This window comes from Cervus canadensis, chromosome 29 (assembly GCF_019320065.1).
Source record: "Cervus canadensis isolate Bull #8, Minnesota chromosome 29, ASM1932006v1, whole genome shotgun sequence".
In the NCBI taxonomy this organism is placed as follows: domain Eukaryota; kingdom Metazoa; phylum Chordata; class Mammalia; order Artiodactyla; family Cervidae; genus Cervus; species Cervus canadensis.
The window spans coordinates 42,509,297-42,523,163 of NC_057414.1; the positions used below are offsets into that span (position 1 = coordinate 42,509,297).

The 13,867-nt window shown below is 38.4% G+C and overlaps 1 protein-coding gene across 1 annotated transcript in view; it reads left to right on the forward strand.

The window, feature by feature from the left end:
* KDM2A (lysine demethylase 2A) overlaps positions 1-13,867 on the forward strand; it is an 88,579-nt gene that overhangs the window by 35,141 nt on the left and 39,571 nt on the right. Inside the window, exon 3 of the mRNA XM_043452818.1 lies at positions 13,049-13,187. Within this exon, the coding sequence (XP_043308753.1) occupies positions 13,049-13,187 (139 nt within the window). The remainder of the gene's footprint in view (positions 1-13,048; positions 13,188-13,867) is intronic.

The window sequence follows — 13,867 nt, forward strand, 5'->3', positions numbered from 1 at the left end:
GTTGATAGAACATGTAATATTGCTGAGTACTGCTTTTGCCAGTATCCAAGAAGAAAAGTGTATGTATATTCTAGTTAAAACCTTTAGGGGAATGAACATGTGCTTTTTCTGTAATGTCTGAACTCAGATTATTTCTCTTCAGGATGGTGTTGAGATGCCTGTCTTCATCCTGAATTTCAGAGACTGATTTTGCTACTTATAGCAGTTTTCTTCTTTTATAGACTTGTGGCACTATCATGATTAATTGTGCAGCAAGCACACTGAACAGTTGATTATACCAAATAGTATGCAGAAAAGCAGGGAATGTTGATGGAAGAGATCCAGCACTGTAACTCATTTCTCAGCCAGTTGGTTTTTTAGAGGACATATTTGTGGTTGAGTAAGTGTATCCTGACTCAGGATTTTAGGATCATTCTGTACATACTAAGTATTTGACATTAGTTCTGAGGGAACTTTTAGGGAAGACGTTCACTTTGTGTTGTATATCCCTCTGCTTTTGAGCATTCTGCCTTCTCAGCTGTCTTTTTTTCTTTTTTTAAAATCAGAGATTTAGGTGTGAATAAGCTTCTTGCCAAATTTCTCTTTATGGATTACTCTGTCTTGTTGGAATTACTGTGATCTGCTAATGTTTTGTATATATAGAAAGTGTTCTTTGTGCTGTTGGTCTCTGCATAAGTTGATCTTCAGTTAGCCCATAAATATTTGAAGGCTGAAGTGTCAACAAAAGAAATGCAAGCTTTTCAGCTATGTAGTTGATCAGTACACGTTCTTTGTAATACAGTAAAGCAGTTGTGTTAAAATTAAGCATGTGTCTTCCTTTATCCTTGTCCTCAAGCCTCTTTCTATGTTAAGGGCAGTGGGTGTTATTAACATTGAAAGGGAAAAACTTGGGCCCAAGGTGTAGTCACCGTGAGGCAGTGATTCCTGCTGTTTTTGTACCACCTTAGGACATTCCCATTAAAATCTCTCATGAGATATGATGAAGTTACCACATTTTTCTAAACAAATATTATAACTTTTATTTTTGAAAATAAATTGTTATTCACCCTCTGTTAAGGAGAGCCTCAGTAATCCGGTGGGGAGAAGTTTAGTTCAGTTCAGTTGCTCAGCATGTCCAACTCTTTGCGACCCCATGGACTGCAGCACACCAGGCTTCCCTGTCCCACACCATCTCCTGGAGCTTGCTTAAATTCATGTCCATTGAGTCAGTAATGCCATCCAACCATCTCATCCTCTGTCGTCCCTTTCTCCTGCCTTCAGTGTTTCCCAGCATCAGGGTCTTTTCTAATGAGTCGGTCCTTTGCATCAGATGGCCAACATATTGCTGCTTCAGTTTCAGCATCAGTCCTTCTAATAAATATTCAAGATTGATTTCCTTTAGGATTGACCGGTTTAATCTTCTTTCAGTCCAAAGGACTCTCAAGAGCCTTCTCCAGCACCGCAGTTCAAAAGCTACAGAGGTCACCGCTACAGAGGAGTATAGAGGATATAGAATCTATATCCATAGTCCTTGGCACTTAGTAGATGTTCAGTAAGATTATATTGAATGAGAAAACATTTCTCAAGTGGAACCTTCACCAACCATTCTGTTACTCCTTCCTCTTGGACTTTAATAAATTCTATATCTACCTGTCTTAATACATATCACATTAATGGTAATACTGTAATTTATTTACATGACTGTCTCCCCCTACTGGCCAGAAATCTTAGCGCTAGACTGTGCCTTTTATCTTTGTATGCAATATAACTCCATAATGAGTGCCCTGTTTTATGAATGAGTAAGTGTTCAAATAATTTTTATATCAGAAACACACGTACACACATAGAAAGGTGGTAGGCAGTGATTCATCTACATATGTACCTGCCCCAGTGTGTGATCTTACAGTAATAGCGGGTTTTCAAAAATATGGAAAGAAGGAAAATGAGAACAACACCTTAAAGTTTAGTTGATTTTTAGGATATATATGTATTCATACTTTTGTGAAGGGGACCAGTTGAGAACCTGAGCTTACTTCTTTCTTTGACAATGTATAAGAGCTTATTATGCACTTATCAAGTAGAGATTTGGTGTGTGTTGGAAAGGTTCAGATGTAATCCGTATAGCTTTATAAAAAGATGCCCCCAGACTTTTTCTTTAAAGCAGTATCATGATGTGGGACATGAAAATATTGTTGTTACTTGGCTTCTTATACCATCACCAGCAAAGAGGCTGTGTAATTAAAAACTTTTCTCTAAGGTAGTGAGGTTCTATTTCAGATCAGAACTTAGAGACAGTAGGAGATGTAGAAATGAATCTTGGTTTAAAAAAAAATGTTGGCAACGTCATCTTTACAGAAGGTGTGTGATAAATGTCCCTGACTACAAATGCAGAGAATGAAAACAAATTTTAAGTAGCATATATAATAAATGTACTAGGTTCAAAGCACTCTTTGATGTAAAATGGTCTCTGGTTAGAAATAGCAATATTTTTACTTCAGCCAAAATAACTGAATGTCCAGGAAGATAATTTAACAAGTAAAAGCTAGAATTAGAAGTCAGTATTGGTGAAATGCTAAATAACATGTAAGGGAAATGTCATATCCCTTAGCACATATCAGAAACCTCCCTCCCTCGGGAAGATATTTTGGCTGATCTTTCTATCAGGCATGGTGTTCTGGTTTATAGATTGCTTCGTTGCCAACAGCCCCACCACTTCACCTCCTTGCTCTGCCGGAGCCATTTCAGTTGTCTGGGATCTCCTCCTTTGACAGTTAGTTCAGCTGCCCCAAGCCACTGGTCTGGCCAAAGTTTCGTTGCTTAGTGATTTCAGTAGTAGAGAGCAGTGGTTAAGACCATGGGTTCTAGAATTGGGTTCCAGTCCCAGCTGCACCACTTACTAGCTTTGTAACTTGGGCAGATTACGTCTATCCTTTATTTGCCTTTTGTCATAGAGAAGAGAGGATAGTATCCTTACATGTGTTAATACATGCAGAATGCTTATCACAGTACTTGGTACATATTCAACACTCGAATGTTAACTGCCGTTACTGCTGTTACTTTGTCCTGGCATCATGGTTCACCTTCACAGAAGTAGCCCTTCTGGGTGTCATTAATAAAGAAGCAACTGCCTTTTCATACTTTATACAATTTCTTCATTCTCTGATTTCTTTGATCCCTTGGGTAATGGTAATTGCCTAAGCTCTCCAGAAATAACTGCCTTAACATCTGGTTGATTGAGATACATGGAGATTTGTTTAATATGGGGGGGGGGAGTGGGGAGGACAGGAGGATGATGTGGAAGTCCCTTGGAGGGCTGCCCTGCCAACCCACGGCTCGTGCCTCTCAGTGTCCCTGGTCAGGACGGAGGGGGCTATGGGTCAGCAAAATGTCAACACAGTATAATGTAACAGAGAGCAAGGCTGAGAATCAGGTGGTGAGGACTTTATTGTAGAGCACAAAGGGACCTTGTATTATTTACCTCCAAGGGAAAATTAGGATCTAGAGAGGTTAAATGATTCACTTAACTGCCTAAGATCACACAGCAAAGTGTCTGTAGTAGAAGTGACAAGGGATAAGCTCTCCCTCTAGATAGTCTAGCTTTCTTGTTTTTCTGTTTTCTGAAAGGGTTAACTTAGGTCAGTTTTACCTTTCTTCTTTTTAAAATAATTGTGTCATATTTCCTGATTCTCAGAAGTTATCATAGGTGAAAACTATTTGATATAAAATGAAGGAATTGTGCAGTGACTCTTAAAGGGAGATTTTTGATATATTACATTATTTTTAGAAATTGTAAGGTGTTTGCAATAAAACTTGCCTATCTAGCCATTTTAAGCAAATTAATTCAGTGGTGTTAATTCAGTGTTGTGCTGCCATCATTACTGTTTCCAAAACTTTTTTTCATTACCCCAGATAGAAATTCTGTAATCATAAAATGGTAACTTCCCCAGCCTCCTCCAACTTCCTCCTCCCCCAGCCCCTGCTAATCTCTAGTCTCTTTCTCTCTGTATGAATTTGTCTATTTTAGTTACCTCATAAGTGGAATCATACAATATTTTATCTTTTTGTCTGACCTATTTCACTTAGCATAATGTCTTCAGGGTTTTCCCATGTTGTTGCATGTATCAGATCTCCATTTCTTTTCATAGCTGAATAATATTTCATTGTATGTATAAATACTACATTTTATCTGTCAATGGAAATTTGGGGCTATCTCCACCTTTTTTTTGACCATCATGAATAATGGCATGATGAACATTGATGTTGAGTGTCTGAGTCCCTACTTTTTGGTTGTTTTCTTTTGGTTCTAGAAGTAGAATTACTGGATCATATGGCAATTCTGTGTTAAATTTTTTGAGGAATTTCTGTACTGTTTTTTCACACAGGCTGCAACCTGTAATGCATAAGCATTCTAATTCCCCACTTCCTTGATAACACTTGTTATTTCGTGGGTTTTTTGTTTTTTCTTTTTTTGGTGATAGGAATCTTAATGGATGTGAAGTAGTATCTTACTATGGATTTGATTTGTGGTGATGTTTGGCATCTTTTCAGTGCATATTGACCATTTGGGTGTCGTCTTTGGAGAAATTCCTATTTAAGTCCTTTGCCCATTTTTGAATTGGGTTGTTTCTTTTGTTGTTGTTGAATTGAAAGAGTTCTTCATATATTCTAGATACTAATCTCATATCAGATATATGGTTTGCAGATATTTTCTTGTATGGTTTCTTTTCACTCTGTTGATAGTGTTTTTTGCACAAATTAAAAATTTTTTGATGAAATCCAGTTTACCTATTTTTTTTTTCTTTTGCTTTTGATGTCATTAAAAAAAATCCTCTTTAAAGCTAATGCTGTGAAGATTTTCCTTTTTTTACTTCTAAGAATTTTATAGTTTTAGCTGTTACATTTAGGTCTTTGATGTGTTTTGAGTTAATTTTTTGTACTTAAATGAAATGGTTTAAGGTAAGGGTCTAACACATTGTCTTGCGTGCAGATACCTAGTTTCCCTTGCATCATTTGTTGAAAATGTTTTTAATCTTAATAAACTTAAGTCTTACAGCCACGTGTGGCTAGCAGCTAACATTTTGGACAGCTCAGATCTAGCTGATCATTTAATTTTTCTCCTTTAATCTGTTAATGTGGTGAATGACATTAGTTGATGGAGTGGAGATTCTCAGAACTAACAAACTGCTTTTGCATTTCTGGTACAGCATGGTGGTTCATGAACTACTTAAGAACTTTTTTTAGTCACTATCTATGTATCCTTTCATATAAAGTCAACTGAAATGGCTATGAAAATTTAGAAAAAAATTTTGCATTCTCAAAAAATGTTATTAGGCAAGATTTGGTCTGTGTCAAACTTTATTCTTATGTCATAAAAATACATTGCTCTACTTAAATATGTGCATTGTTTTAACCTTTTTTCTGTTATAGACTGCCCATCATTATTTTGTATTGAGGTAGAATTCATATGCTATTCAATTCAGCCTTTTAAAGTGTACAACTCAGGGACTTCCCTGGTGGTCCAGTGGCTAAGACTCCACATTCCCAGCATAGGGGGCCTGGGTTCAGCCCTTGTTCAGGGAACTAGATCCACATGCCGCCACTAAGAGTTTGCATACCGCAACAAAGAGTGAAGATGCCACATATTGCAATTCAGACCCAACACAACCAAATAAATTTTTTTTTAATAATAATAAAGTGCACAATTTAGTAGTTTTTAGTAAATCTGTACAAAGTTGTGAAAACATTATTAGTATCTAATTCTAGAATATTTTCATTACCCCAGTACACATTAGCAGTTACTCCCCATCTCTCTTCTCTCCAGCCTATGTCTTTATAGATTTGCCTGTTCTGTACATTTCAGATAAAGGTAATCATTAAAATATATGGTCTTTTGTAATTAGCTTATTTCACTTAGTGTTTTCGTTGAAGTTCATCTGTGGTTGTGGCATTTATCAGTACTTCATTCCCTTCTATTATTGCTTAACTATATTCCATTGTATGAATATATTGTTCAGTCGCTAAGTTGTGTCCAACTTTTTGCAACCCCATGGACTGTAGCACTCCAGGCTTGCCTGTCCTTTACCATCTCCCTGAGTTTGCTCAAACTTAATTTCCATTGAGTCAGTAATGTCATCCAACCATCTCATCCTCTCTTGCCCTCTTCTCCTCTTGCCCTCAGTCTTTCCCAGCATCAGGGTCTTTTCCACTGAGTCAGCTCTTTGCATCAGGTGGCCAAAGTATTGGAGCTCCAGCTTCAGCACCAGTTCTTCCAATGAATATTTAGGGTTGACTTCCTTTAGGATTGACTGGCTTGATCTCCTTGCTGTCCAAGGGACTCTCAAGTGTCTTTTCCAGCACCACAGTTCAAAAGCATCAGTTCTTCAGCACTCAGCCTCCTTTATGATCCAGCTCTCATATCCATACATGACTGCTTGAAAAACCATAGCTTTGACTATACAGACCTTTGTTGGCAAAATGATATCTCTACTTTTAAATACACTGTCTAGGTTTGTCATAGCTATTCTTCCAGGGAGCAAGCATCTTTTAATTTCAATGGCTGCAGTCACCATCTGCATTGATTTTGCAGCCCAAGAAAATGAAATCTGACAGTTGCCACATTTCCCCCATCTATTTGCCATGTAGTTATAGGACCAGATGCCATGATCTTCACTTTTTGAAAGTTGAGTTTTAGGCCAGCTTTTTCACTCTCCTCTTTCACCTTCATCAAAAGGCTCTTTAGTACCTCTTCACTTCCTGCCATTAAAGTGGTATCATTTGCATATTTGAGGTTATTGATATCTCTCCCCGCAATCTTGATTCCACCTTGTGCTTCATCCAGCCCAGCATTTCTCATGATGTCCTCTGCATATAAGTTAAATAAGCAGGGTGACAATATACAGCCTTCAAGTACTCCTTTCCCAATTTTGAACCAATCCATTGTTCCATGTCCAATTCTAACTTTTGCTTCTTGTCCTGCATATAGGTTTCTCAGGAGGCAGGTAATGTAGTCTGGCGCTCCTATCTTATTAAGAATATTCCACAGTTTGTTTTGATCCAGCCAGTCGTAGGCATTAGCACAGTCAATGAACCAGAAGTAGATGTTTTTGTGGAATTCCCTTACTTTTTCTGTGATTCAAACAGGTGTTGGCAATTTGGCCTCTGACTCCTCTGCCTTTTCTAAACCAGCTTGTACAGCTGGGAGTTCTTGGTTCACGTGCTGCTGCAGCCTGGCTTGAAGGGTTTTGAGCATAATCTTGCTGGCATGTGAAAGGAGTGCAATTGTGTGGTAGTTTGAGCTTTCTTTGGCATTGCTTTTCTTTGGGATTGGAATGAAAACTAACCTTTTCCAGTCCTGTGGCCATTGCTGAGTTTTCCAAATTTTCTGGCATATTGAGTGCAACACTTAAACAGCATCATCTTTTAAGATTTGAAATAGCTCAGCTGAAACTCCCATCACTTCCACTAGCTTTGTTCATAGTAATGCTTCCTAAGGCCCACTTGACTTCATACTTCAAGATGTCTGACTCTGGGTGAGTGACCACACCATCGTGGTTGTCTGAATCCTTAAGAGCTTTCTTGTACAGTTCTTCCATGTATATTTGCCACCTTTTCTTAATCTCTTCTGTTTCTGTTAGGTCCTTGCCAATTTTGTCCTTTATTGTGCCCATCTTTGCATGAAATGTTCCCGTGGTATCTCCAGTTTTCCTAAAGAGATCTCTAGTCTTTCCCATTCTGTTTTTTTCCTCTGTTTCTTTGCATTGGCCACTTAAGAAGGCTTTCTTATCTCTTCTTGCTATGTCTGGAACTCTGCATTCAATTGGATGTATCTTTCCTTTTCTCCTTTGCCTTTCACTTTTCTTTTCTCAGGTATTTGTAAGGCCTTCTCAGACAACCACTTTGCCTTCTTGCATTTCTTTTTCTTGGGGATGGTTTTGGTCACCACCTCCTGTACAGTGTTGCAAACCCCCATCCATCGTTTTTCAGGCACTTTGTCTACCAGATTTAATCCCTTGAATCTATTCATCACATCCACTGTATTGTCGTAAGGGATTTGATTTAGGTCATACATGAATAACCTAGTGATTTTCCCTACTTTCTTCAATTTGAGCCTGAATTTTGCAATAAAGAGCTGATGATCTGAGCCTAGTCAGCTCCAGGTCTTGTTTTTGCTTACTATACAGAGCTTCTCTATCTTTGGCTGCAAAGAATATAATCAGTCTGATTTGGATACTGACCATCTGGTGATGTCCATGTGTGGAATCATCTCTTGTGTTGTTGGAAGAGAGTGTTTGGATATATACTATGTTTTATTTTCCCATTTGTTATCATCCATTTGTTATTACTTGTTGGTTATAATGAATAATGTTACTATGAACATTAGTGTGTGTGTTTTTGTGTGGACATGTTTTCATTTTCTTGTGTAGATGCTTAGAAATGGAATTTCTGGGTCATATGGTAACTCTCAACCAGTCTGAGGAACTGCAAGACTCTTTTCCATAGAGTTGTTCTGTTCTGTATTCCCACTAGCTACGGGAGGCTGTGTGAGGCTTTTGCTTTTTTCACATCCTCACCAGCACTTACACCTAGTAGGTGTTAAGTAGTTTCTCATTTCGGCTTTGATTTGCATTTTCTTAATGACTGATGAGCTAAAGACTAATGATGTTTTATGTGCTTATTGGCCAGTTATAAGAAAAATACTCATTCACACCTTTGTCCATTTTAATTTTATTTTTTGTCCTTTCAGTTTTAAGTTGTAAGAATTCTTTATATATCCTGGATATTAGGCCCTTATGAGATATATAATTTGTAAATATATTCTCTCATTCTGTAAATTAATTGCTTTTTACCTTTGTTGGTAGTGTTTTTGAAGTTTTAATTCTTAAGTCCAGTTAATCTCTTTTGTTGTTGCATGTGTTTTTGGTGTCTTATTTAAGTAACTATTGCCTAGTCTAAAGTCATGAATATTTGCACTGTGCTTTCTTCTAAGAATTCCATAGTCTTAGCCTTCACATTTAAGTCTGATCCATTTTGGGTTAGTATTTTTTTTTTTTATAAGATATGAGGTAGAAATGAGTTTCATTCTTTTACATGTCGTTATCCAGTTGTCCCAGCACCATTTAAAAATTTTTTTAGTTTTTAGGATCTTTATAGCTTTTGAAGGCTTCTTTCCCTTTATGTTGGCTGTACATCCTTGAGCCTGTCCTACATTCAGTAGTCTGCGTCTCCTACTCCTCTACCCCTGTGTTGCCCCCCTCACTGGTAACCACTAGTTTGTTCTCTATATCTGTGAATCTGCTGCTCTTTTGTTGTATACACTAATTTGTTATGTTTATTAGATTCCACATATAAGTGATATCATACAGTATTTGTCTTTGCCTGACTTATTTCACAAATTATAATGCCCTTCAAGTCTATCCATGTTGCTGTAGATATCAAAATTTTATGTGTAGGTGTGGCTAAGTAGTATTTCACGGTGTGTGTGTCTACACACACACATATTATTGCCATTTGTTTGTTTTTGTTTTTGTTTTCCCTCGCCTTTGGAGTCAGATCCAAAAAGAAATTGCTAAGACCAATGTCAAGGAGCTTATTGCCCAGAAGTTTAATGGTTTCAAATTTATATTTAAGTCTTTCATCCATTTTGAGTTAATTCTGGGGTATGGTAAAAGATAGTGGTTCAGTTTCATTCTTTTGTGTGTAGCTGTTCACTTTTCCCAACGCCATTTATTGAAGAGACTGTCCTTTCCTTGTTATATGTTCTTGCCTCCTTTGTCATAAATCAGTTGACCTTGTATGTGAGGAGGTTATTTCTGGGTGCAAATGAATGCTTTCTAAAAATGATTGTTGTGGGAAACCATATTTATTTCAGTGGTATTGCTCTTGCTTTTTGACATACTTGGAACTCATCTTTTGGAGTTCTTTTCTAAGACATGTATATGTAATAAGGTGAGGAAGAGAACTGAGTGATGCCTTTCAAAACACAAACCCATTTAAGAAATTGTCAGCGAAAATAACCAGCTTCCCTTCAAATATAAAGGTACCTAAAAGTATTTTTGAGCATTGGTGGCATTTTTAGAGTAAGTGAGAGGTCTACTAAAAATAGATCTTTGGGGCTTTAAGCTGTGACTTATGGCAACAAACTGCTAGGTAAGAGTGTTATAAGGGGTTTTTTTGCCAAACTTGGAAGAGATAACAGGTATTCATCAGTGTTTCTACCTAAAACTGGTAAATTGACTCTCGCTCTCCTCTGGTGTGTAACTGTCAGTTTTATTTACTTTAATTTTAATTTCTTATTTCTGCTCTTTCCCTGGTCCCATTCCCTAAGAGACTTTTCTCCAGTGTCTCGTTTTCTTAACGAGTTTATATAAATTCCGGTGCTGTGTAATCAATTCTAGATCATCAGTATCTAAACTTTAAATTCCAGGTTTGGTGGTTCTTAGCACATACTGGGGGTGGGGGCCTTTGGCACCTCAGTCCCCGAGTCCATATTCCTTCCCATCTGGACCTCCCCAACCCGTTGGAACCTCAGTTGATGAGCACTCTGGCAGGCAGGGGAATGGGGACGACCCCGGCAGTGGCAGTGGACAGAGGCCGCAGGGAACCTCACCAGGAAACTAAGGACCAAACCAGCCTCTTTCCATTCCCATTTTTTTTTCCTGAACCCAAGGCTTGCCGTGCTCCCTGTTTCCTTCTGTTTGTGTTGATAAGGAGAGGGGTGTTCTGAGTGAGGTGGTAGATATTTTTTTCTTTGTTTAAACTATTTTAATACTCAGAGGGATATGGGAAAGGTAAAGTGAGGAGCTCCACTTGGGTGTAACCAGGTGATGGTGGGGTCTGGGCTAGGCAGGCCCTTGTATAAGCAGTGGAGTGTGTGCGTTCTTTGCCTCCCTGCTGTGCTGCTTCAAGTGGGACCATAGCTCTTACCTTTAGCTGTGCTTGCGGCTCAAGTTAGATTGGAAGGAAGCCATGGAATGTCTCTCTGGAAATCCTTCCTTTGCTAGTATGCCGTCTGAGATTCGGCTTCTGATTTTCTCCCATGACACATGCATCTTTTCCCAAAATCTTGAACCCTGGGGTTTTATGTTAACAGGGCTTCCCTGGTGGCTCAGGTGGTTAAGAATCTGCCTGCACTGTGGGAGACCTGGATTGGGAAGATCCCCTCGAGGAGGGCATGGCCACCGACTCCAATGTTCTTGCCTGGAGAATCCCCCTAGACAGAGGAGCCTGGTGGACTGCAGTCCGTGGGGTTGCAAAGAGTTGGACACAGTGGAGCGACTAAGCACAGCACAGCCTGGAGTTGGGCTCCTTTACCATTGCCTTCCACGCAAGTTGTCCGGTGTGTGTGTGTGTTACAGAAATTTCAGCAAGTTTAGTACTGGCTAAGGTAAACTATACCAAAAGGTAAATTTGCAGCATAAGCAACATGTTATCTTAAGAAAAAAATTAAAACAGGCAGCTTACCAAGATAATTCATATACCATAAAACTCACCTGTTTAAAGTGTACAACTCAGTGGTTTTTAGTATATTCAAGGTTGTGCAGATGTCACCACTGTTTAGTTCTAGAACATTTTTAATTGCTCCCCAAAGAAACCCACATTGTTAAGTTACTTTCTATCTCTCCGTCTCCCCAGACCCTAGCATCCATTAATCTACTTTCTATCTCTGTGGATTTGCCTATTCTGGACATATCATGAAAATGAAACTGGTTTTTTGAGGGTAGTGACTGAGTCTGTGGAGCTGCCCCAGGAGCCAGAGCTGTTGTATCTCCTCCTCTTCCACTTCCCGTTGTACACAGTAAAGGTCGTTTGTACAGCAAAAAATTAAAATAAAAAATGAAATTATGTAATACATGGTCTGTTGTGTTTGGCATCTTTCACTTACTACGTTGTTTTCAAGATTCTTCCATGTGTAGCACATAATGGTACTTTGCTCTTTTTTATAGCCAAATAATATTCCATTGTAACAAAATATACCACATTTTTTTAATCCATTCATCAACTGACATTTGGGTTGTTTCTGCCATTTGGCTGTTACAAATAATGTTCTGCTGTGAGCATCTGCATTTTAGATATGTTTTTAATTCTTTTGGATATACACTTAGGAGGAGAATTGCTGAATGATAATTTACTGTTTAACGTTTTGAGGAACTGCCAAACTTTTCCAGAATGGTTGCAACATTTTACATTCCCATTAACATTCTGTAAGGGTTCCAGTTTCTCCACATTCTCTTCAACACTTGTTATTGTCTGCCTTTTTGGTAATAGCCATCCTGGTGGGTGTAAATTCTCTTCAACACTTGTTATTGTCTGCCTTTTTGGTAATAGTCATCCTGGTGGGTGTAAAGTGGTATATTGTTGTGGTATTAATTTGTATTTTCCCTAATGACCAGTGATCCTAAGCACTTTTTATGTGCTTGTTGACCATTTGTATATTTTCCTTTGGAAGACATTATCTTTAATGCTAAGTATTGATGGTCTGCTCTTTGGAATGCTGTTGTTTAGGTTAACTTTATCTGCTGTAAAAGAGGTTTTGCTTCATTAATTAAAATGTTTTAGTCTATTCTCAAAGGTTGTTTCAGAAAGCTAATCCAGAAGTAGCCTTTCCCATAAAAAAATTATGTTTTGTATCCTGGTCTGTAATGTCTATAAAGACAGTTTGTCCACCCTCTGATAAACAATGGTAAATGAATAAAATGTTTCGTAGGACTTTTCCTGGTGGTTTAGTGGTTAAAACTTTGTGCTCCCAATGCAAGGGGTGTGGGTTCAACCCCTAGTCACGGAACTAAGATCCCATATGCTGTGTGGTGCAGCCAGGAAAAAAAATGTTTAGTAGACCCTATTTGGTCATATTTTTGTTGAAAATTTATATCTGTAGGCTCAAAGAGTTAGCAATGTAAAATTTACAAGTGGGGAACCTAGTGACTCATTTTAAATTTTGTACATTGTGAGAATATTAGCTGACCTTCATTTGAGAAAAAGATCTACAAAGCAAGGCAAATGGATGCTTAACGTAGCAACTGAAAATCTTGAAAAGGTGTATGATTTCATCCTTCTGTCCCTCTCTTCCCAGCGTGGTACCATGCGACGACGCTATGAAGATGATGGCATTTCAGATGATGAAATTGAAGGGAAAAGAACGTTTGACTTGGAAGAGAAACTCCACACCAACAAATATAATGCAAATTTTGTTACTTTTATGGAAGGAAAAGGTCAGTATCATTTGAATTCAGACCTGCAGCCACCTGATGGAGGTTGTAGACTCTGGGAGCTGTGCGCTCAGCATGTCTGCAGCCAGAATACTCCCTGTTAATGCTGTGATGCTGTTTATCTTTATTTTCTCTTATTACACAATGCCACTCATGCACCAGCCTCCCCCGGCCCCCTAGTCCTATCCCATGAGTCATTCTCTGCTGTATTGGAAGAAGCATGCGTTTATTAGGACAGGAATGTTGGGATTTTTTCCCTAAAGGCCTTTCCTTCGTCTCTCATCCCTTGGTTTGGGTTTAATTAAGAATAGTTCAATAGCAGTCCTTTTATGCATGTGCCTGCACCACCATAACTGAGGTCCCTGTGTGCCGTGCAGCTTTGTTCTTCGGCAAACTGACAGGGATGTCATGGTTTGTATTGCAGTGGGCAGAGTTACATGTTAGGCTGTTCAGGCACAGGATGTGATTTCTGCTTGGGATTTATGAGGTGACTCAATAGTACTATCCCCTGTTGGTTAAATTCTGAATTATTGTGGAAATAGAGATTTAGCAAACCCCTTGAGTCCTACTTCTCAGATGCTTCTTAATAACAAGCATGTATTACCTGACAACAAAACTGTGTACACAGAAATAGCAAACACCATCTCTTATCGTGTTACATATTTTATCTTTTTCCAGCTAAA